This window comes from Myotis yumanensis, unplaced genomic scaffold, assembly GCF_028538775.1.
Source record: "Myotis yumanensis isolate MYYU_CA2020_CCGP unplaced genomic scaffold, mMyoYum1.0.hap1 SCAF_2, whole genome shotgun sequence".
NCBI classification, from domain to species: domain Eukaryota; kingdom Metazoa; phylum Chordata; class Mammalia; order Chiroptera; family Vespertilionidae; genus Myotis; species Myotis yumanensis.
The window spans coordinates 14,414,552-14,438,427 of record NW_027223753.1 but is presented as its reverse complement, the minus strand read 5'-3'; the positions used below and the strand labels follow the sequence as shown (position 1 = coordinate 14,438,427).

Below are 23,876 nucleotides of genomic sequence, written 5' to 3'. Positions count from 1 at the left end.
GGATTGCTGGGTTCAATAAAATAAAACAATACAGCCCTGGTCGGTGTGTTCAGTGGTTAGAGCACCGGCCTGCACATCAAGGGCCGTGGGTTCGATTCCAGTCAGGGGCACGTACCAGGGTTGCAGGGTGCAGGAGGCAACCACTAGGCAACCAGTCCACGCGTCTCTCTCCCCATGCCTCCCTCGCTCCCTTCCACTCTCCCTGAAAAGCAATGGAAAAAATACCCTTAGGTGAGGATTAACCAAAAAATAAATTAATAATAATAATAATAACAACAGCAAATACATGCAATTATCTAGCAGGCGCACAATGAATGTTACTATCCCCCTATTAAGAGGTATAACTGTTAGGCTCCGTCCCTCTCCTGCCAAGAAAGAGAACAGATTCCTGGCTTTCATTCTAGTGAGGAAAAGGATAGGCATGCATCCATGCTGGCTGAGCAGCCATGCCACCTAACGAACAGTCCTCCAGCCTGGGTCCTGTGCTGCCGCCTGGGCTCAGGTCAGGACGGTTCCCGCCCCACCCTCAGGGACCCGGGCGCTCCCCCGAGCGCTCCACACCCCGGCCCTCCTTCTTTCCCCCAGGACCGCCCTCCTGGTCTGCGCAGCGGGTGTGGCTGTCCCTTTAAGCAGCAAAACTCCTGCTGCAATCGCCGACCGGGGACCGGTCCTTTCCGGAGGGTGGAGCCTATATTTGTTGCAGCGACCAACGGAAGCGCGGCATTTTCCGCGGGAGATCCGAATTTCGCGGCACGCAGTTTGGCGCTAAAAAAAAAAAGAAGAAAAAAAAAGTGGCGGAGAAAGACGCGGGTGCTGCACAGCGAGGCGAGAGCGAGTCGGTGCCATCGGTCCCCTCCCCGTCCGAGCGCATCGCCTCTCCGCGGAGCCCGCGGGCGCGCCGGAGACCCCTCCCCGGAGCCCGCCGGACCCGGGCGCCGAGGCCCTCCGGGGCGTGGGGCCGTGCCGGGTCGCGGCCGCCCTCGGGGCGGGGCAGCCCCTGGCGCTGCGGCCGCCGCTATCTCCACCGCGGGGCGACCTCCGAGCCGGGATCTCCGAGCGCCGCTCCGCTGGGCCGCGGGCCAGGAGGGGAGGGTCCGGCCTTGCCCCGCCGGCGTCCATTGGCGGCCTCCCCGGGCCTCCGCTCCATGCCCCGGGCCGGGTGAGCCGCCGCAGGCTCCCGAGCGCGCCGGTGCCCGCGGGCGCGCCTGGGGAGGGGGCTCCGCTCTGGCCATGCTGCGAGGGCCCCGCGCCCCGGCCCCGGCCGCTGCGCTGCCCCTGAAGGGGCTGCCCACCTTGAGCCCCACCGAACTGTGGCCGCCTGGCCTCGGCAGCCCCCAGCTCTGCCCGGTCACCACCGCCTACTACACCTCGCTGTACCCGCAGACTGTGACCCCCGCTACGGTGCCCGGCACCTGCCTGGACGCCACCCCCCACGGACCTGAGGGCCAAGCTGTGCGATGCGTGCCGGCTGGCCGGCTGCCGGTAATTCTGGGGACCCCGTGCACCTCTTCCCCCTGTGCTTTCCGGGTGTGGGAAAGGAGGGAGGGAGGGGCGCCTGGGGCCCAGTGTGAGTGAAGCTGGTTGAGTCTGGGGAGGGAGAAGGGGAGCTTTCAGATTCCAGAACCATCCAGGACCCCCCTGGAGAAGAGCCCTTCGTTTTCAGGCGTGGGGTGAAATAACCTCATCCACCGGAATGGAGTGGAATGAGCACGACTGGGGGTGTGGAGACCCAACCCACCATCCCGAGTGCACCCTGTGACCTTGGGGAAGTCCAGGGAGCCAGCTGTGCGTCATTCATTCATTCTTCATTCATTGTTGGGCCCAGAAACCAGTACTGGGCACCTGCTGTTGGGTTGGCACAGAGCTAGGCCTGCGGATGCTGCAGGGACTTTAAAGTGTGTGTGTGTGTGGGGAGGTGGGGGGGCGGTGAGGGGTGGCGGTGGGGGTCTCTCAGGTCCAGTATGGCTTGGAGAGAATCCAAATTTCCCATCCAGCCAACTCCTTCCCCATTATCTACCCTGGGTGCTCCCCCAGGCCCTCTTTTCCCTCCCAGACAGCCAGTAGCAGGTGCAAGTTGGGGGCAGCTCCCTGTTCAGATTGACTATTCCCTCCTCAAGCCCCCAAGCCTGCTGCCAGGGAGGGCCCAAAGTGAGGTGGCATGAGGCACAGGATGTGTTTTGTGGGAGTGGAATTCCTGGATGGAGTCCATGAGAATCTAAACAACCATCCGGTGAGGGTGGAGTGGGAAAAGCCCAAGGGGAATGCGAGGGGGTGGTGGGTGGGGGGACTTGGAGAGCCTGGTTTCTGGTTTTAACTGCCACTAATTCACCGTGTGTCCTTGGACAAGTCCTAGCCCCAGCCTGGGCTTCAGTTTCATTTTCTGGAATATGTGTGTGTGCTAACTCATCTCAGGCCACTTCCAGCTCCAGGTCCTGGGTTTTGGAAGCAGGCCCCAGGGAGGGGGTGTTGTGGGTTGGCTTAGTTGTGAGTGGTGAATACGGTCAGGTACAGGGGTCAGGCCATGCCCTGGAGCAGCGGTTCTCAACCTGTGGGTCGCAACCCCTTTGGCGGTCGAACAACCCTTTCACAGGGGTCGCCTAAGACCATCCTGCATATCAGATATTTACATGACGATTCATAACAGTAGCAACATTACAGTTATGAAGTAGCAATGAAAATAATTTTATGGTTGGGTCACAACATGAGGAACTGTATTTAAAGGGCCAGAAGGTTGAGAACCACTGTCCTAGAGGCATCTGGTCAAACCTGTGCCAGTCAGCAGGCACAGACCCCTCGCCATTGCTGGATGCAGGCAGGGCCCCAGTTCTCTGCTACTGGAATCATGCTTTGCCCATTTTCAAGGCCTTCATCTTCCCAGAGTCCCTTCCTGCCTGCCATGTCCAACGAGGAGGAAGGAGAGCTATTTGCATTTTACAGGCGAAGCAGCCAAGGATAACTAGGGCTGGGTGTCTAGCTTGTGTTCAGCATTTTACAGCCTAAACCAGATTTGAACCCTGTGAAGTAGATGGCATTAGTAGCTCCCCGTCACAGGGGGAAATTGAGGCTCCTGTCCAAGGCCATCCGGGGATGTGTGTGACCCACGGGCAGGTGATCCTCCGCCTTCTCGGAAGACTGCTTTCCCCAGGAAGGGGCCTAGTGGCTGGCCCGGTCTCCTCTGGCCAGCTGCGTACAGGCACCCAGGCGGAGTTTCGGTAACAGCTGTGGTTTTGAACTGCTTCCCTCCCAGAGGAGCCTGAGTGCATCTGTTTGTACCTCCCTCCCAGAGGGGCTCCGTAATCACAGCCAGAAGGGCTCTCTTTCACTGAAAGCCTGCTGTGTGCCAGGCACTGCTCGTCACATTCGTTATCTTGGTCAAGATGCCTGGGATGAGGCCTCAACTGAGCGGAGACGCGAAGTCACCTGTCCAAGTGACAAGCCAGGAGGTGGGAGAGCCTCCTTGCATCCGACCACCCTAAAGGCTGACCAGGCCCAGCACCCCCTCTCCTGTCAGCTCTCAGATGCCTAGTGCCCACAGCCCTGTGGGCAGGCCTTGGCCCCCTGCTTACTCATTTTACCAGGGTGTGACCTGGAGCAGCTCCAAACCCAACCCTGGGTGTGGCCGCTTGCTTTGTGGCCAGGCTGCAAAGTGCAGGGTGAGCAGGATTTGTCAGTGAGCTGCTGTTTAAAGGGAACCTCAGGCACTGCCCAGAGATGGCAACCACGTTCAATGGCGGGATGAAGGCCAGAGCCCAGGACTCTGCGCTCACTGTCCAGTGCTTTTGTCTGTTGCGTCCCTACTCCAGCCAAGCACACTGCATCATCGCCTTTCAGCCCCGAGGGAACCTGGGAAGAGGGTGGGGTTCTGCACTGTTCTCCTTTCCCTTTAATTTCTCGATATTTTCCAAATTTCCTCTGAGAACCGTGAAAGAAAAGGAACATTTTAACGAACAACCCTAGAAGACGGGTCGGAGGAGGAAATAAATGTCGGCTCAGAGAGTCCCAAGCTGGGATCTGGAAGTGAGGCTCTCAAGCAAGGCCTTACACTTGCTCCTACCCGCAGCGTCTAACTTCGGGCTTGGGGCTGAGGAGAGGCCTGGCTCTCCTCCCTGTGTGACCTTGGGCAGGTTGCTTCTCCTCCGCTCCTCCTCGCCTTGCTGGTTGTGTCTAGCGGGCTCTGGCCTGAGAAAGGAGCCTGGTCCTCTGCCTTGGGATTGGCTGGGTGGCCTCTAACCTTAACTAGGCCTTTAAGAAACAGCCCAAAGGGCTGCCCACGAGGGTCCAGGTTGGAGCCAAGCTGGCCGCTGGGCGTGGTTCCAGACTTTTGCTCTTGGCATGTCCCTGTCTTTTCAGCTTACCTCTGAACTTTCCCCCTTCTGCTGCTCCTGGCGCTGTAGTGATAGCACCTCCCCTGCGTGAGCAAAGCACTCACTGAATCCTGAGCAGAGGTTGAGCAGCTTAGCTCCATTTTGCAGGTGGGACTCAAGAAGTCAACTGACTTGGCCAGCTAAGAAGCGGGGTGGGAGGGCTAGATGGGGACCCAGGTGCATCTGACTCCAAGGCTTGTGCTCAGCCTCTCCTTGGACCTCATCCTTCTGGGCTTGTCCTCTGCCACGTGTGTTCTGCAGGCTCAGGCCCACCCATGGCTGACCTTGCCCTGGACAATGCATAACGGTGACATGTCCTCGGGTGAGGGACACTTTGCTGCTTAGGGACTCTGAGAGTGCAGGATAAGGGTGAGAGAAGGGAGAGGACGTGTGTGTGTGTGTGTGTGTGTGTGTGTGTGTGTGTGTAAAAGTGATAGGCAGGCCTTGGCCCAAATTCCAGCAGATTCTGAGGGAATGTGTGTGGGATGGAGCGGAGGCAGCCTAGTGCATGGCTTTGGAATCAGACAGACCTGGGTTCAAGCTCTGGCTCTGCCCTTTGTCTGTGTGACTGTGGGCACATGGCTAACCTCTCTGAGTCTCCACTTCTCTTCCAAGAGAGATTGCCAATACTGATGTTGCAGGACTGGTGAGCACGTGATAGGCCAGCAAGGTACTCTGTTCAAGGTCCTCCCTCCTTCCCATCTGCAGGTAGAGGGGTTCTTCCTGGTATGTTCTGGGACTCAGCAGGGCTGGCCCCTGTCCAGTAGGGGGTAAGGGGGTGGGGGAGGGGGGGATTGTGGCTTGCCCTACCTCTGCCTCAGGGAGAACTCAGCCTGGCTTCCCTTCTCCCTGCCCTTGGCCTTCCTTTTGAGGAATGGATGAAGGATTCTGGGATCAATAACTTTTATCTGGATTGACAAAAGCCCTTGGAGCTCACCAAGTCTCAGTTACTTCAGCCGTAAGATGAGGATTAGTGGTGTTGGGAAGATTGAGTGAGGTGAGGAATGCGGGGGCACTAGAGGCAAGATGAGACCAGAGAAGGTCACCTTCCCTAGAATCTAGGATGTCACTAGCTGGGAGGTTAGAAAAGGAATATTCCGGAGAGACTTAAAGAGGAATGAGCAGGGAGGCATTTGGATTATGTCCAGGTCTGGGTAGGTGTGGAGGAGAGAAACCGAGGAGCGGTGCTCCTCAAACCAATCCAAGAAGACTTCCTGGAGCAGGTGGGGGCGGGAGGGGGGGCACCCCTGAGGGGAGCTTAGAGCTAGAACTGTCATCGCCTCCCACACCTGTCAGCCCAGCTGTGCTCAGCAGCGGTTAGAAGTCTCCACCCTGCCGAGCATGACCCCACCACTAAAGGTTAAAATAGGCCTCTCTGCTCCAACCAGGGTAAGGGTGACTGGGGGCGGGGAGAGGGAGAAAACGGGCTCAGCGACCCCCAGAAGTGTGTGTGGAGAGGCTGAGATTGGGTTTTGGAGAAGGCACTGCATTTCCCGAACATCCACTGTGCGCTGAGCCACAGGCTGAGCACTCTCTCTGCCCCATTTTACGAAGGAGGAAACAGGTCCTAGGTGTGGAGCATTTCTCCATGTCACACGGCTCCCCTGTGAAGGAGCTGGGAGATGCAAGCCCAGGTCTCTGACCCCCGTGTCCCAGTGCCCCAGTGCCCTAGCCCTGCCCCTGCCCAACCCTAACCAGGAGAGAGGCCCCTTCCGGGCCAGTTCAGCTTCTGGGCCTAATGGGGCCGGGTGGCAATGGGGTGTAGAGGAGCAGATGGGTCTGTGGTTTGATTTCCCCAGCAGGTGTTTCCCAAGCTTGGCAGGAACAGGGAGGGGGAGCAGGGGACCTCAGCTGCTTGCCCTTAAGACACAGGGGAAGGATTCATTGTCTGCCCCTCTCCACAAAGAAAGAATGGCAAATGGAGTCTATTCAGGACGCCCTGGGCCCTTGAGCTGGAACCCAAACACGGGGTGGGGGATGTTTGCACTGCTTCCCAATGCGGGCACCTCCCTGGGGTGTGGCACTGATCCAGGAAGTCCCCTGGGCCTGGGTGGATGCCCAGCCCCACCCTGATAAGGGCCAGCTGTGGGGCTGTGATGGGCACCCACTGTGGCTGCACCAGCTGCTTCTGCAGAGGGGGGGTGCTCTCCCCAGGCTGATGTGGTTTAGGCCCCACCCACTCCTTCCTGCATCATCCTCTGTGCGTGGGGGAAGGGGCAGATGTGGAAGTGACCTTGTGGCCTGTTATTAAGGAACTCTGAGCCCTTGGCCAGACTGGCTTTGGTAGGGTCTCAAGTGCCTTGGGCCTCGGAGGATGGGAGTGTTGTGTGCCTCTCAGAAAATAGGACGTCCTTCCCTTGAAAGGTCACTTTTAAGGTCATTGCTATTTCCTTCCCAAGTATAGTGATGTTTCAGCAGGATTGGTGGTAAACTGAGGCAGGAAGTGGCTGCTGGTGGCCTCAGTGCTTTGGCCCCCAGGTTGGGAAAAGACTGAGGAGGAATGATTCTCAAACTCTGCCTCTCCCTCCCATCTCTCTCCAAGGCCAAAAGGAAGCTGGACCTGGAGGGCGTCGGGAGGCCTGCGGTCCTGGAATTCCAGACTCCCAAGGGGAAGCTCATTAGAGTGGATGGCCTCCCCAGCCCGAAAAGTAAGTTGTGCTGATGGGGCATCTGGGGGCAGGCTCAGGAGACAGGGGTGGGGTGGGCAGGGGCAGAGGGCAGCAGCCCTGCCCAAATCATCAGGAGGAATATTTGTAGCACACTTCCTGGTGCAGACAACGGTTTCCTGTGTGTTCTCTCACTGGGTCCTGCCAGGTAGGTAGGATCCCCCCTCTTTTACTGATCAAACAACTTGAGACTCAGAGCTAGAGTGTCTTGCCCAAGGTCACACTGCTGGTACGTGGAGTCTGGACGCCCACCTCGTCTTGTCCTGCTTCTCTCACACTGTACACTGCTCTTGGGTTCTAAACATGACGACCAGCGATTTGTTTGGGAACTTACCATTTTTTGTTTGTATTTCATTCAATCTGACCTTTTCTCAAAGAGAGAATCCAGCTCAGGGAGGAGCAGGGTCTTCGTCCCACCTGCAGACAGAGCGCTAACTAAGGGGGGCTAAGGGGAGTGAAGCTCGGATTAACCCAACCCGGGCCACCTCAGGCTGAGATCCAGAGGAGAGGTTTCCCGCCTCGATATTTGCAGTCAGTGTTCTGGTTAGAGTTGGAGTTTCTGCACCTGTGGTAGAGAGAACACTAATTTGGGGGACAGAAACCTAATGAAGAAGGCATGTGACTGGGTGGGAAGCACGAGGGTCAGGAATTTGGGGGTCCTGGCAGGGCTGTGCCCTGACCTGACTGGCCGCTCCTCTTCTGTGAAACCTTTACAGTTGGCTCATCTGTAAAAGGAGGTACAGCTAGAGCAGGAATAGTAAGAAGGTTTCCTTCCCAATTGATTGGTAGACGTGCCCAGAGCTCTTTCTCAAAGGATCCTACGTGCACCGGTTGAAAAAGCAGCCTGTGTGCCAAACACTTGTCATCTATATGTTAAGGGATTCTAAAGTCTCCTTCTAGAGCAGCGGTTTTCAACCCGTGGGTCGAGACCCCTTTGGGGGTTGAACGACCCTTTCACAGGGGTCGCCTAAGACCATCGGAAAACACATATATTATTACATATTGTTTTTGTGATTAATCACTATGCTTTAATTATGTTCAATTTGTAACAATGAAAATACATCCTGCATATCAGATATTTACATGATGATTCATAACAGTAGCAAAATTACAGTTATGAAGTAGCAATGAAAATAATTTTATGGTTGGGGGTCACCACAACATGCGGAACTGTATTAAAGGGTCGCGGCATTAGGAAGGTTGAGAACCACTGTTCTAGAGGAATCTGAGACTCTCTAAAACTCCGTTTCCTGAACTAGTTTGGACATCCACTTGCTATATGACTTGCAAGTCACTTTATTGCAAAAGTTCTCTTGTGGTTTAAGATGTTGCAGCTGAGATGTGGTGTCTTGTGACATCAGCTTCATTAAGAAAGGGACCTTTTCATGAACCTGCCCCATTCGATATTGTAGGGCTGATTCCTCTCAGATAACCACTGGGCTGCACATAGAAAGAGAAGGCAAGCCTCTAAGAATGTTCTCAAGTCCGAGCTGGTCATTCCCTCCCTACCCTAATTCCAAATTCATGACGTAACTGGCAGGATAGAGTAATAGTGAAGAAGGAAGACTTGGAGCCAGGCTGCCTGGATTTATATCCCAGCTTTGCCACTTTCTAGCCGAGTGAGCTGAGCAAGTGACTTAACCTGTCTGTGCCTCAGTATTCTCATCTATAAAATGGGGATGGTTATACACCAAATTTATGGGGTGTTGTAAGGATTAAATTTGTTGTCTGTGGAAATTGCTTTGAACAGTGATCTACACACAGTAAGCATTTGGTGGTGGTGGTGGTGGTATAGCTGCCTAAGCTGGGGTGGAAAGGCCTCTGAACCAGGTATTAGGACACTTGGTTTCTAGCCTTGACACTGCCCTTACCTGTGAGACCTTGAGCAAATCCCTTTCCCTCTGGCCACTGGAGGGGGCACTCCAGGCAGGCCCTTCCTGAGCAATGACGGCCCCTTTCCTCCTTAGCACCCAAGTCCCCCGGGGAGAAGACTCGGTACGACACATCGCTGGGGCTGCTCACCAAGAAGTTCATTTACCTCCTGAGTGAGTCCAAGGATGGGGTCCTGGACTTGAACTGGGCTGCTGAGGTGCTGGATGTGCAGAAGCGGCGCATCTATGACATCACCAACGTGCTGGAGGGCATCCAGCTGATTCGCAAGAAGGCCAAGAACAACATCCAGTGGGTGTGAGTGCCTGGGCTGGGGCTGGGGGCACCAATGACTGCACGTGCTGGGGGCAGAGCCAGGAGCAACATCCAGTGGGTGTGAATGTCAGGGGTGGGGCTGAGAGCAGCATCCAATGGGCACAAGCGACAGGGGTGGACCAAGAGCAACATCCAATAGGCTTATACGTTGGGGGCGGAGCCAGTGTATCTAAGAGCAGAGTGGAAGAACAGGTATATATGCCGGAGCAATATTAGGAGTGCATGGCAGGCATAGGGTGGAGAATGCTTTCTAGGATGTGTAAAGGCCTCGGAGGACTGCATTCTCTTGAGTCAGGGATCCCAAGATTTCCCTCTTCTCGTTTAGGAAAGTCCCCAGGGACCTGAGAGTTAATAACCCAGACTCCTTCCAGCTCAGAGAGATGAGAACTCCAGGCTCCTCTCCTCACTGCTACAAGGTCTTGAAGAGCAGACCTGCAGCCCCTGGCATGAACCCTAAGAGAACCCAGGCAGGGGGGTCAGGACTGAGGTCATTCTAGCTCCCTGCCATATTCGGGAGGCTGGGGCAAGGGTGGATAGAGTTGAAAGCCCTCCACAAGTGAGGTAATGCCCTGACTTGTTACATTTCCCTAGCCCAACCCTCAAACGTCATGGTTCAATTCCTAGCAGCTCCCTGGGAGCTAGACAGCACTGCTGGTTTGCACAACCTGGAGCACCCTTGTAGACCATGAGAATGGCCTCATCCTGGGGATCTACACCATCTGTACATCTGCAGCTCTGCGCAGCAGTACTCAGGTTGGGGTTCCTGGTTGTGCACTTAGACTGACACTGGGGGGCTGCTCTGTTCCCAGAGGCAGGGGAGCACTTGAAGACCCCACCCGGCCTGGGAAGCAGCAGCAGCTGGGACAGGAGCTGAAGGAGCTGATGAGTATGGAGCAGGCCTTGGACCAGCTCATCCAGAGCTGCTCTCTGAACTTCAAGCACTTGACCGAGGACAAGGCCAACAAGAAATATCCTCTTTGGTTGGGAGAAGGTTGTCAGGGAGCTGGGCCTGTTGCAAGCTCTCATATCTATCCAGAGTTGATACAGTACCTCCCCTGGGGTCTGTCATATCTGCTTTTTCCTTTCTGGGTGGCTTTTCTTCTTGACTCTGTTGAAGTTATTTTCTCATAGTACAGGTAAGACAAGTACATTCTTTAATTCTGCAAAATGGAGGAAAGAAATAATAGCCACCATAACATTTGTTCTTTAAGCATACACAGATTGTGTATTACTTAAATACTAGAGGCCCGGTGCATGAAATTCATGCACTTGGGGGGGGCGGGTGTCCCTCAGCCTGGCCTGCACCCTTTCTCAGTCCGGGAGCCCTTGGGCGATGGAGAGCGGGCCTAAGCCATCAGTCGGACATCCTTATCGCTACCACGGAGGCTGGAGAGGCTCCCGCCACTGCCGTAGCGCTCGCCAGCCATGAGCCCGGCTTCTGGCTGAGCGGTGCTCCCCCTGTGGGAGCACTGACCACCAGGGAGCAGCTCCTGCGTTGAGCATCTGCCCCTGATGGTCAGTGCACGTCATAGCAACCGGTAGTTCCGACTGCCAGTAGATTTGCATATTAGCCTTTTATTATATAGGATAGTGTGTGACTGCTGTGCATAACACTTTATATCCTGCTTTTCTCCCCTTAGTATACTACCATAGACAGTTTTTGTGAGTTACAAATCCTTCCTAACTATGTGGTAGATACACATGAAATTGTTGATACTGAACCATTTTTTATCTACAAAAACAGCAATCTCATGTGGTTTAACCTCATATTTAAAATAGTTTGTTTGAGAATATCCTACTCAGATTACACTCTGGTTTGTTGATAAGGCCTAAAATCGACATGTAGATCTATTCTAGATTTCTGCTCCTATGAAGCAACAAAATGATGAATGCCTTTGTATATAGAACATTGTCCTATTTTTTTTTAAACTTATTTCCCTAGGTCAGATTCCTAGATTTAAAATGATGAGGTCACAGAGTATGGACTTTGCTAGGGCCTTTCATACATTCTCCCCAAATAGTTTCACCATCTAATTGGTTTTTGGATATGGCTTTGTATTTTTGGACAGATGCTAGGCATTGTGAAAATTTTAAATAAATAAGACATCTTCCTTACTGAAAATCAGCAAGACAGGATTATAAAAGGAAGAAAAGACATATCTTCCTGCCTTCTCTAGTTTGAGAGATGAAGCCTGTTATGTAAAACCTGATAAAAGGCAGCGTTAAAAAAAAATGATTTATATCCTCATTTGCTTTCTAAAGGGATCCAAGGTAACTTATGATATTAAAGAACAGGTTACAGTTTGGGGTTATTTCTGGGATTATATAAGAAGTGAGAAAAAAATGTTCAGAGGCTTAGGAGAAGTGGATTGGATCCCTGCCTGGCGGCCTGGGTGTGAATTTTGACTTTCTTGACTCTCCTGCCCCCTACACTGGCCTATGTGACTTACCAGGACATCCGTGCTATCGGCACCTTTAAGGAGCAGACCGTGATCGCTGTCAAGGCCCCTCCGCAGACAAGACTGGAAGTGCCCGACAGGAATGAGGTGAGAGGGGAAGTATTTGGTGGCGAGCAGGGTGAGGAGGGTGCCGGGAAGCTCTGCAGTCTCTGTCCCAGGCACTGCTCAGCCCCAAGCTACCCCAGTCCATGCCGGTACCCACGGCAGGATTGGTGGTCTCTGAACTGGGACAGAAATGACAGAAGCTGGAAAGGGCAACAGATTCTGGCCTGAGAAAAACCTCTGTTTCTGGTTTCTCTCTGCATCCCACCAGCCCCTGTGGTCCTGCACACAGGCACGTGTGCCCACACACAGCAGTGTTAGTGCTCACGGTAATCCTCTCATGCCAACCATGCTGTCTTGGATTAAAGACCAAAATCATTATTTTTTTTTTTAAATTGATTTTAGAGAGAGAGGAAGGGAAAGGGAGGGAGAGAGAAACATCAATGAGAGAGAGAGAAACAATAATCTGCTGCCTCCTGCATGCCCCCATGTGCCCTCACCAAAATCGAACCAGTGACCTCTCAGTGCACCGATGATGCTCAACCAACTGAGCCAGGGGCAGGACCAAAATTCTTGACACTCCCCAGGAGGCCCTCTCTGCTCTGACTCTGCCAACCTCCTCTCGCATGCTGCTCCTCTTCTCTGTCTTTGCTTCAGCCACCCACCTGCCTGCAGTTTCCCCACCACGCTAAGCTCGTCCCCAGTGCAGGACCTTCACACATGCTGTTCCCTCCAGCTGAGGTGCTCTTCCCTCTCTCTGCCTGGTTTACTGCTATTGATCCTACACGTCTCAACTGGAGCATCACTTCCACCAGGAAGCCTTCCCTGATCACCCCCAGACTTCATAACCAATATCTTGGTGTTTACATGACTATGTTCTGCTTCGTCCATTAGAGTATAAACTCCACAAAAGTACGTTCCTCTCATGTGGGTTATTTCTGAGCTATGTAAGGAGTGAGAAACGTCCAACTCAGAGCCTGATTAAGGCTCAAGAAGTAATTTGTTTAATGGAAGAACTTTAAGATAAATAAGGCCCCGCCCACTGTCTCAGCGGAGCTCAGAACCTAGAGGGGACAAGACCCAAGCAAGCAGGGATGCTGTGATTTATAGATGGAAGATGTGCTTTGAGGGCCGGGAGAAAGGAGAGTTGGAGGATGCACCCATCGGTGGTGACAGTTAAACTGGGTCCTAAAGAATGAATAGGATTTTTTTTTAAACATTAATATTTCAAGAAAAACTATTTTAAATATGTTACATGCAATAAACATTAATGAATATTTCAAGAAAAAAGATTTTGAAAGGATTTTGTTTTTAAACTGTCCTATTTACTTACTTACATGTAGTTGTACACAATATTGTGTTAGTTTCAGGTGTATGATATAATGACTCGACAGTGGTATACCTTACAATGTGATCACCACACTAGGTTTAGTAATCACCTGTCAAACTTATCTCAGTGTTATCGAGCAGGATGTTTGCCGGGTGGAGTAGGGGAAGGAGGGTACTGCAGGAATGGCGTGTGTGTAGTCAGCTGCTGCTTTGCTCCTGACCTGCCTGGAGAGCTGAGTGCCTGCAGGAATGGCGGGTGTGTAGTCAGCGGTGGCTTAGGCTGCCGGTATGTGGTGGACAAGAGGCAGGGGTGGGAAAGCCAAGTATCAGGACTCATGGTTACGGGGAACAGAAAGACAAGTCCAACGGGCTTCCGTGCGAGGGGAGAGGGGAAGTAAGTGACAGATCCAGGGGGAGTGTGGATTGCAGGCAAGGCTGGACCCAGGGGCTCACATTATGACTCCAAGTTCACCTCATGCTCCTCCTCTCACTGTGCCATTCTCTCTGCCGACTCAGTTCCCAGGTGGGCTCTCCCCTTGCAGCAGAGATCGTGTTCATGATACCAGATCAGCAAGCCCCGTGCGAAGGGAGCTTCCATTTCTGGGTCCTGGGCCTGATGCTGGGTGGACTGGCCTGAGTCACATGCCATCCTGCACAGTCACCGTCACTTTGCCTTTCTCATCCTGCATCCCAGGCTCGCCCACTGGAGCTGGGGCAGGGTGCTGCCTCCCGCTCCCTACGTGACGAGAGGGGAGGGAGAGTGATTTTCCAAAAAAAATCCAGGCTTTCTCCCTAAAAGGAGAGGCCTGGGGGCCAGGCAGGCAGAAGCAGCAGATGTTGACCACAGGCCTCCGGGCCCAGCTCAGGAGTTGAGCTTGCTCACATGTGTCCGTCCATATATGCTGACCCATGAGTAAGTGTGCAGCTGCCCAGAGCCATGACCTGGCTTCTCTTCCTCCTCCAGGAAAACCTGCAGATATATCTGAAGAGCACGCAGGGGCCCATCGAAGTCTACTTGTGCCCGGAGGAGATGCAGGAACCAGACAGCCCTGCCAAAGAGCCTGTCCCCTCCACGTCCACCCTCAGCCCCACTCCTGACTCTGCCCAGCCCTGCAGCAGCACCAACCCTGGGATCCTGGAACCCACGGCATCCCCAGGTAGGGCCCTCTGTCCAGAGGAACAGAGGGTGGGGAGTGCAGCTGGCCTCGCTTTCCTCTTCCACATCAACATTGGTTGGGTATCGACCTGCCACCCAGCGGCCGGGGTATAGTCCTCCCGCACGTGTGTGCATGCACTCTACACTCTAAAGCACGTGTGCTTTCCCTGTCTCATTGGCAGGCTGAGCCTGCTTCAGGGAAGAGGGGCTTGGGTTTGAATCCCAGCTCCTCCACTTACCAGCCATGTGACCTTGAACAAGTTATTTGACCTCTCTTTGCCTCAATCTCCTCATCTGTAAGTTGGGCTTAGTAATTAATAGTATCTACTTCATGGGTCATCATGAAAATTAAATGAGTTAATATATCTAAAGCACTTAGAACTGTGCCTAGCAATAAAAGATGGCTGTTATTATCATTGTTACTGCCACTGCCACTAGTACTGCTGCTTCTGTGACAGCTACTAACAGCAAAGGCCCCGGCACTCAATGAGCCCACGGTAAATGGAAACTGTAGGTTTTATGAGGAAGGCTCAACACGTTCTTGGGTGAGAATAGCTAAGGTTTATTGAACCACGACTGTACCAGATGCACCCATTCTTACATTATCCTCGCAGCAATTCTTGAGGTAGGTTTTATTATTCCCAGTTTAGAGACAATAAGCTGAGGCAGAGAGGAGTTGTGACTTGCCCCAGGTCTCCCAGCTGGGAGACAACAGAGCTGTGTCTTTGAACCTTAGCCTCCACATTCCTAGCCCAGTGCTGTCTCCACACAGCACAGAACAAATCAGGGCAGGGGATCCTGGCTCAGCCCTGGCTGGGATGTGGACAGAACAGCGAACAGCTGGCTACACTTGGCAGGAAGTAGTAGGAGGCAGCTGCCAGGGAGTAAAGAGGTAGGAGAGGCCCCTGCGGGCTTCCCAGGGAGGGTGGGAGTCCGGAAGGAGTAGAAATGGGAACCTGTGAAGGCCCCGCCATTAGAAGGGTTTTTCCCTTTACTGGGTTCTGGCATCGGGTCAGACTGGCAGGATTCTTCGAGGCCTTGTAGGCCAATGTTCCACTTTCTGTGTTCTTAGCAGCAGAATTTCCTTCAGTAGAACCCTGGTGTTTAAACAAATGCAGAGCTAGAACCGGTCTGATAGAAGAGGTGTGTTTGGGACGATCTACAGAACATAGATTGGATTCCATTTCTTTATTTAACTCAAGGATTGACAAACTATTGCCTGCAGGTCAAATGTAGCTTTTTTTACATGGTTTGTGAGTTAAGAATGGTTTTCCTATTGTTAGATAGTTGTAGGGGGAAAGAAAGTAACTGTGACAGAGACCGTAAGTGTCCTGCAAAGCCTAACATACTACCAGCCCTTTACAGAAGCTTGCTGACCCCTAATCTAACGCAACCCTTCATTTTACATACAAGTAAAACTGAAGCCCAGAGAGGGCCAGTGACTTCCCTAAGGTCACACAGCACGTTGGTGGTAGAACTTGGGCAATAGCCCAGACTCCCAGCTCTACTCTAGTGATCTCTGCTGAGTCCTGGCCTGGCCCCGGGACCAGGGCTTCTCCCTGCACCAGCCATCTGTCCCTCCGGGCACCTCCCAGTGCCTATCTGCAACTCCAGACCTGTGCCCCACCCTGTGCTCCCTCCTGCCTCGTCTGCCTTCTCACTCCACTGTCAACAAGTGCACAGCTGTCCAAAGTTAAAACTACTTTCACCTCAGTTGTCCTCTGAGACCTTGGGCAGAGGTGGGGGACCCTCCGACATAAGCAAGGGCAAGGTTTTCAGCTCAGTTGAACAGATTAACAGCCTGAGGCCCGAAAGGAGCAGTGGGTGGTGGGGCCCGCCCAGAAGCCAGCTCTGGGCCAGGGCCAGGGCCGTGGCTGTCCCTCTCCACATTGGCCACGTGCCCTCTCAGTGTTATCCCTGCTGAAGGAGCAGGAGGAACTTCCTGGACGGTGTACACCTGTGGAGTGTGTGCGAGGAGAGGGGATAGTGCGGAGAAGGAGGGCAGGTGCTGGAGCTGGTGCCGGGAAAGGGAGGGTGTGCTGGGAAAGGGAGGGTGTCCCGGGGCCACGAGGCGTGGGGCAGGGTGGGAGAGAAGAGAAGCGTACACAGTCATCCGGAGAACCGGAGGGCTGTTCTTGTGCTCTGAGGTCTGACCAGAGGCTTCTGGGCCCGAGGGCCAGTCATAACCCTTGTCTATTTGTCTCCAGCGCCATCGCTGACCTCCCAGCAGGTCCTGCTGCCGCCACCGTCCCTTGTCCCTCTGGAGGCCACGGACAGCATGCTGGAGCTGCCGCAGCCCCTTCTGCAGCAGACCGAGGACCAGTTCCTGACCGACAGCTCCCCTCTCATCAGCTTCTCTCCGCCCTTGGACCAAGATGACTACCTATGGGGCCTGGATGGGGGTGAGGGCATCAGCGACCTCTTCGACTCCTATGACTTTGGGGACCTGCTGATTAACTGAGTGACCCTGCCTGGCCCCCAGCCGCTCCGCCACTGTCTCTACCTCCTCACAGGCAGACTGACAGGCCCTCTGTCTGCGCGGGGACCTTGGACAAAGATGCTACCCTTAGGGCACGGGGGTCTCCTCTCCTTCCTGCCCCCCCCCCCCCCGCCCGCGTCCTGCCAGCCGAAGCTGCCGGGGTTTGTGGAGGGTACGGGTGAGGATCGTATCAGGGGTGGGGTCCTGTCCTTCCTAGTGGAAGCTGGGCCTGGGGAGGCCCGTTCAGTCTTCTGACCTCTGACCTCTAATGTGAAGGGGCCACAGATGAGGTGACCAGGTCCAGGGAAAAGCCCTGCCACTGCCTTCTGAGGGGTAATTCGGACCCTCAGTGTATCACAGAGCACTTACTGCCTTTGTATTTATTTCAGGTTGAGTTTTGTTTGTGTGTCTTCCCTGGGTTTTAGCAGGGACATCGTCTGGTTCCAGTAAGACCTCAGACAGGCCAGCACTGTCTGCTGTGCCCGGGCGCCTGGGCTCCCGGCAACGCAGGCCAGCTCCCTGGCCGCCCCGCTGCGTGGGGGCGGGGCCCCTGAGCACCTGTCCAGGCTTCTGGACATCACTGCACTTCGGCTCCTAATTCTAGATGGTTCCAGGGAGCCGTCCCAGCACAGGTGACATGAGCTCCAGTTCAGGAGCCTCCCTCCCTGTGGATTCCCTATTTCCCTGCCTTAGAATGTAAAAGTGACCCGCCAGGGAGACAGCAGGGTGCTCCTGAGGAAGAGGGACAGGATGTGGGGGCAGCGCAGTGGCTGCTGCAGGCCCCTCCTCGTTTTGGCCTCTCGCTGGGACCGGGAGGCAGAGGCCGCACATGGAGGAGAAGGGTGAGATGGAGACAGGGAACCGCCAGCACACACCCCTCTACTGCAGGTGTCCCTCTCCCTTCCCTGGAAGGATTTTGTTTTTTTGTTGTTTTTTTTCTTTGTTTGTTGAAGGGGTGATTCTTTAAGGATCCCCCTTCCCCCAGCTCTCACACAGACCCCCAGGGACAGAGGTGACCAGGGCTGGATGGCATGGTGGCTCCTTTTGTCACCGGAATGCAGAAGGGGTGGTAGAGGGGGGTCTTCGTTGCAACCAGACTTAGCAGCTAATGGGGAGATGGGCTTGTGTTACCTCTTCAGACCTGGGGTTCTGAGGTCTTTATCCCTCACCCTGTCGCCCTACCCCACCTGGGCTGAACCGAGGCTGTGCCTTCTGGAGGGAGGCAGCAGGGGCAGTGGTCTGAGGCCTATACCCCCCACCCTCAGGGAGCTAGGTTTACTTAAGGTCTCAAATGGGTAGCACTTTTTTTTCTTTTAAGTTTGTAGCATTAAGTTGGTTTAAAATATGAATTTGGCTTCCAGGGATGGCTCCTGACCTGGCCGATGGGCATCTGAAGTTTGGGAGGTGGGCTTCTCAGGGGCTGGGGTCCCAGGTGAGCTGATGCCCAGCTGGGGACAGTTGTGCCTTGTCATTTGTAGGTCAGAGGTGCCCAGTTCTAGAATTTTGTAGGATTTACAGAAATGCTTTTGGCCTCCCCGCCTCCACAGGTCCGCTGGGCTCTCATCAGAGGCCTGTTTTGAAGCCCAGTGTGGCAGGGCCACCTTGGCCCTCGCGGGAGAAGGGCGCGCTGCACGGGATCTGGTTTGGGGCATGTGGGGCTGGCGGTGGCGTTGCTGTTCTGCGTTCTATGCTGGGCTGCTGTTCAGCCACTCGCCATCTCTGAGGGCAGGGATGTTGGACTTCCCTGCCTTGGGCTCTGTCTAGAGCTTTCTCCTGGAATTAAACCAGAGAAAAGGAAGGAGAGGCCTGGAGGACCCGCCGGAAATGAGTTTAAGGGTGAAATCTGGCCAGAACTCAGGCTCATTCTCCAGATGCCCAGCCATGGGGTTGGACAGAGGGGCTGCCCCTTGGGTGCATGGCCTGTATTCTGAGCAGCTGCCCTGCCCTCTCCTATGTTGTCCCCTGCCTGGCCCAGCGGCTGGCCCATCAAGGCCAAGCCTCAGGCTCTGGGTAGGATACAGAACCAGAGCCTCTTTCTTACTAAAGACACTTGGAAACCTCCCAAGTTCATTCAAGTGCTTTCAGGACACATTTTGAGGAGTATTTCCTTGAGATGCCAGGTAAACTTTAAAACAAGGCCAGAAGAAAAACCAGGTTATTTCTTTTTTCTTTTTTTAAAATATATTTTATTGATTTTTTTTACAGAGGAAGGGAGAAGGATAGAGAGCTAGAAACATCGATGAGAGAGAAACATTGATCAGCCGCCTCCTGCACACTCCCCACTGGGGATGTGCCCTCAACCAAGGTACATGCCCTTGACCGGAATCGAACCTGGGACCCTTGAGTCCGCAGGCCGATGCTCTATCCACTGAGCCAAACCAGTCAGGGCCAAAACCAGGTTATTTCTAAGGTACGTTATTTCTGCTGGGAAGTTCCCCAGCCCCTAAGTCACCTGTGTCCCCAGGGTATCAAGGTCTCGGGGCTCCAGGGAACCCCATCGTATTAGATTGTTGAGTAGAGTCAGAGACTCTAAGAGATTTCTTCACACAGGGACATGCTCCGTGCCCCTTCTCGCTGGAAGTGTTAGCTAGACCAAAGTGGTTTCCCTTCCCCACTGCAATGCTGTCTGCCCCCCGCGGCTGAGGGGAGGAAGGGGGGCTGGTGAAGCTCTAACGTTGGCCCTAGGATGGTTTGGGCTTTATTTCCTCCCCACGTGTTCTCAGCATCAGTTCTGCACAGGGTTTAGAGTTTTTAGTGAGAGTTTGGATGTCCCCACGTCCGAGCATCGTGTGGCTTAGTGCATTTGAAGTGAAAGCCTTTTGGGGTTGTTTGCAAGTAGCTTTCTGGTTCTCGTCATTATGTCCCGAGGTCCCCACCTCATTGTGGGACCCTGTTCTCCCAGGGGGGCCCTCAGTCACCAGAAGCCCGGCCAGCCTGGGTGCGGGAAGAAGCCTTGTATGCGCCACATGCATCTCGAGGGTGAGCACACCCGAGGGGCCTGTTCTTGGTGCTGGGACCCTAGGGGCCACTTCCCTCCGGCCTGGTTTCGCCCTGGGCCCCACTTTGATGAGGACTGTGTAAACCTCTGTGAATTGTGATCATCGAGCATTAAACAGCAACTCCGGGCGCCTTGGCTCTGTTGTGCTTTCTGAAGGTCGTTACCCGTGTGGGTCGGGTCCTCCCAAGTCGGGCGCGGGGACTGTTCTGACCAAGTGGCTGATTTCTCTCCAGACACAGCCTCCCGTTCCCACACTGGCTTATTCCCATGCCTGAAACCTCAGCGTTAAGACCCTGAAAAGGTGGCAGCACCCAGATCTAAAAAGCGAGCGCCTGCCCTGCTCTGCCCCCACCACCTCTCGCCTGGGCCATTTCAATAGCGTCCTTAATACCCTCTCTGCTACCCACCCCCTATCGCATCCTCCCTAGCAGTGTTTTTGTTTTGTTTTTTGTTAATTCTCACCCGAGGACATTTGTTCCACTGCTTTTTAGACAGAGTGAAAGGGAAGGGGAGAGAGAGAGAGAGAAACAGCGATGTGAGAGAGACACACTGATTGGGTGCCTCCTGCACACACCCCAGTTGGGGTCAGGGATTCAGCCTACAGCCGAGGTCTGTACCCTTGACCAGAATCAAACCCAGGATCCTTGAGTCCGCGGGTCAATGCTCAATCCACTGAGCCAAACCCGCTAGGGCTAGCAGTGGTTTTTACTTTATTTTTCTTCTTATTATTTTTTAAACTTAAAAAAAAATACATTTCCATTGATTTCAGAGAGGAAGGGAGAGACAGAAACATCAATGATGATAGAGAATCACCAATTGGCTGCCTCCTGCATGCCCCCCACTGGGGATTGAGCCCACAACCCACACATGTGCCCCTGACTGGAATCCGGGGACCCTTCAGTCCACAGGCTGTCCTTCTATTCACTGAGCCGGACCGGCCAGGGCTAGCAGTGGTTTTTAAAGCGTGGTCCTCAGACCAGCGTCACCTGGGAACTTAGGCGAAATGCATATTCTCAGGCCCCATTCGAGACCTTCTGAAGAAGAAACTCGGAGTAGGACCCAGAACCTCATCTTAATAAGCCCCCCGGGTGATTCTGATGCAGCCAAAGTTAGAGTACCACGCCCTCTGGTACCCCAGAGAGATCTTTCCAAAACACAGTTCTAGTTGCACCTCTCCCCCACTTAATGGTGGCTCCTCTCTGCCCTGAGGACGAAACCTCCCCCTTGGCTTGGCGTGAGGGCCCATGTACAACCTTACCACTGGCTGACCCTATCTTTCCAGTCCCACTGCCACTCCTTCCCACCACTGGGCCAGACTGAGCATCTTTATTAGCACCTGAAAACAACCTGTTTTCTCTCTTCTGGCCTTTACACCTGCTGGCACTCCGCTTGGCGTGTGCTTCTCTCCATTTCAGCTGAACAGGCTCTTGGTTATTCTTCAAGGTCCCATTGAAGAATCTTTTGTAGTTTTCCTTGACACTCACGTGTAAACCTAAATACTTTGTATATGGAAGGTTACTTATGCTAAGCACTGGGGAGATAGAAGGGAATAAGGTTAGTCCTCATCCTCAGGATGCTCACAGTACACAGACAAAAATATAATTACAAAAATATAATTACAAATATAATTACAGTTGCAGTAATAAACATTATAGGAGTTGAAGAGTCATTAGGGAAGGCTTCCTGGAGGAGGTGATGTCCAAACTATGTTGTAACGGATAAACGGAGTAGCCTGGAGTTGGGCATATGGGGGATCAGAATCCTCCCAAGCAGAGCAATCAATAACTTCCATCCTGTGGTCCAGCAGACAAAGGTGAGTATCATAGAGCACTGCTCGCTGCCCCAACTCTGCCAATTTGGATCTCTTGCCCTAGAAAAGCCCACTGAGTCAAAGAGGTTGACACAGATCCTAAGGGCAGTGGGATGGGGGGGACAAGGTCTGGGGGTCCTGTTTGACCATAGGGATTGACTAATGAGAAGGGTCTGGAACTTGACACCAAGAAGTCAGTTTACATGGAAGGCATGAAGACAATCCCTTCCAGGTAAACAAAGCAAGGTCTAATTGGGGACATTAGCATAGACAAGGGAACATTAAAAATATGCCATTTATTAAGCCTTTTGGGTGGCTAGGCCCAGCACTGTGCTAAGTCCTTTACACATAATCTCATTTAATGTTCACTTAATGAAGTCAGGGCTGTTGCCACTTTATAGGTGAGGAAACACTATTTTAAATATGTTCCCAGGTAGCCCTCACGCTTTGCTGGTGGGAATGTAAAATGGTATAGCTATTTTGGAAAACAGTTTGGCAGTTCCTCAAAAAGATAAACATAAAACTCTCACAGGACCCAGTAATTCCATTCCTAGGTGTCTACTCAAGAGAAATGAGAACATGTCCATGCAAAGACAGGACTTGCACATGAGTGTTCATAGCAGCATTATTCATAATAGCCCTGAACTGGAAAGAGCTAAGTATCCATCAACTGGAGAACAGAGACAAATGCTGGATCCATGCAGTGGGACACTGTTCAGCCATGAAAGGACACACTATGGGTGCTCAAAAACGATATGCTAAGTGAAAGAAGCCAGTCCCCAAAGATAACATCCATTCCATCTGTATGAAGTCCAGAATAGGCAAATCTACGTATAGACAAAAAACAATAAATTAGTGGTTGCCTGAGATTAGAGGTAGCAGTGAGATGAACTATAAATGGGCATGAGGGCTCTTCTCCATAGAGATACAAAAATTTTTCAAAAAACAAAAAACACTAGCAAACCAAATCCAGCCACATAAATAAAAAGAATTAGACCCTAGGGCATTTATCCCAGGAATGTAGAGTTGGTTTAAAATCTGAAAACTAGTTAATGCAAAGAACCATATCAATAGAATAAAAGATGAACCACATGGTTGTCTCAATAGATGCAGAAAAAATATTTAACAAAAATCAACACTCCTTTGTGATAAAACAACAACAACCCTCAACATGATAAAGAGCACCTATGAAAATCCCACAGCTAGCATCATACTTAATTGTGAGATCCCAAATACTCCTACCCCGCCCCCCCCCCGCCCCAGATCAGAAACCAGACAAAGATGTCTACTTCCTCCATTCTGTTCAACATTGTGCTGGAGGTTCTACCCAGGGTGATTAGCAAGAAAATGTACTAAAAGGTATCAGGTGAGAAGGAATGAAAACTAGCTCTATTTGCAGATAACTTGATTTCATATATAGAAAATCCTAAGGAATCCATTAAAATATATAAAACTAATAAATGAGTTCAGTAAGGTTGTAGAATACAAGCTTAGCATACAAAAGTCAGTTGTATTTCTATAGTCTAGCAATAAATAATAAAAATAAAGTTAAGAAGATTTAATTTATAATCCTATATAATAAAAGGGTAATATGCAAATTGAACAACCAGTCGCTATGATGTGCACTGATCACCAGGGGGCAGACGCTCAATGCAGGAACTGCCCCCTGGTGGTCAGTGCACTCCCACAAGGGGAGCACTGCTCAGCCACAAGCCAGGCTGAAGGCTGGCGAGTGCAGCGGCCTGCCTCTGCAGGAGTGCTAAGGATCCTGTGGGGAGCTGGCCTAAGCTGTCAGTCGGACACCCCCCAAGGGCTCCGGGACTGCGAAAGGGCGCAGGCAAGGCTGAGGGACCCCCCACCCCCCCAGGAACCAAGAGATCACCAGTTCAATTCCCAGTCAGGGCACATGCCCAGGTTGCCCACTTGATCTCCAGTAGGGGTGTGCAGGAGGCAGCCGATCAATGATGTTTCTCTCTCATTGATGTTTCTATGTATCTCTCTTCTCTCTCTAAAAAGCAATAAAAACATTAAAATAAATAAAGAATACCTAAATACATAAAATGACATCCCATGTTCATGGATTGAAAGACTTAATAATATTAAGATGCCAATACTCCCCAAATTGATTTACAAATTTAATGCAGTCTTCATCAAAATTTTACTGGCTTCTTTGCAGAAAATTGACAAGCTGGTTCTAAAATTCATATGGAAATCTAAGAACCCAGAATAGCCAAAATAATCTCAAAAAAGAAAAAAACGTTGGAGGACTCAACACATCCGGATTTCAAAGCTTATTACAAAGCTACAGTAGTCAAGACAAAAAGAAGGACAGACATAGATCAAGGGATTAGAACTGAGTGTCCAGAAA

The 23,876-nt window shown here is 52.5% G+C and overlaps 1 protein-coding gene across 1 annotated transcript; it reads left to right on the top strand.

Moving 5' to 3' along the window:
- The first annotated feature begins 668 nt into the window (after positions 1–668).
- On the top strand, positions 669–19,828 carry E2F2 (E2F transcription factor 2). Its single transcript, XM_070404338.1, has 7 exons — positions 669–1,482; positions 6,907–7,012; positions 8,998–9,217; positions 10,045–10,204; positions 11,668–11,781; positions 14,030–14,222; positions 16,429–19,828. The coding sequence occupies exons 1-7, from the start codon at positions 1,231–1,233 to the stop codon at positions 16,680–16,682; spliced, it is 1,299 nt and encodes a 432-aa protein (XP_070260439.1). The 5' UTR covers positions 669–1,230; the 3' UTR covers positions 16,683–19,828.
- The last annotated feature ends 4,048 nt before the right edge of the window (positions 19,829–23,876 follow it).

Excerpts from the sequence above, each read along its gene's own strand:
- E2F2 (XM_070404338.1), top strand. The coding sequence starts at position 1,231 with ATGCTGCGAGGGCCCCGCGCCCCGGCCCCGGCCGCTGCGCTGCCCCTG. Across the intron at positions 9,218-10,044 it reads AAGAACAACATCCAGTGGGT|AGGCAGGGGAGCACTTGAAG; the intron begins GTGAGTGCCTGG and ends CTCTGTTCCCAG. Across the intron at positions 10,205-11,667 it reads AGGACAAGGCCAACAAGAAA|CTGGCCTATGTGACTTACCA; the intron begins TATCCTCTTTGG and ends CTGCCCCCTACA.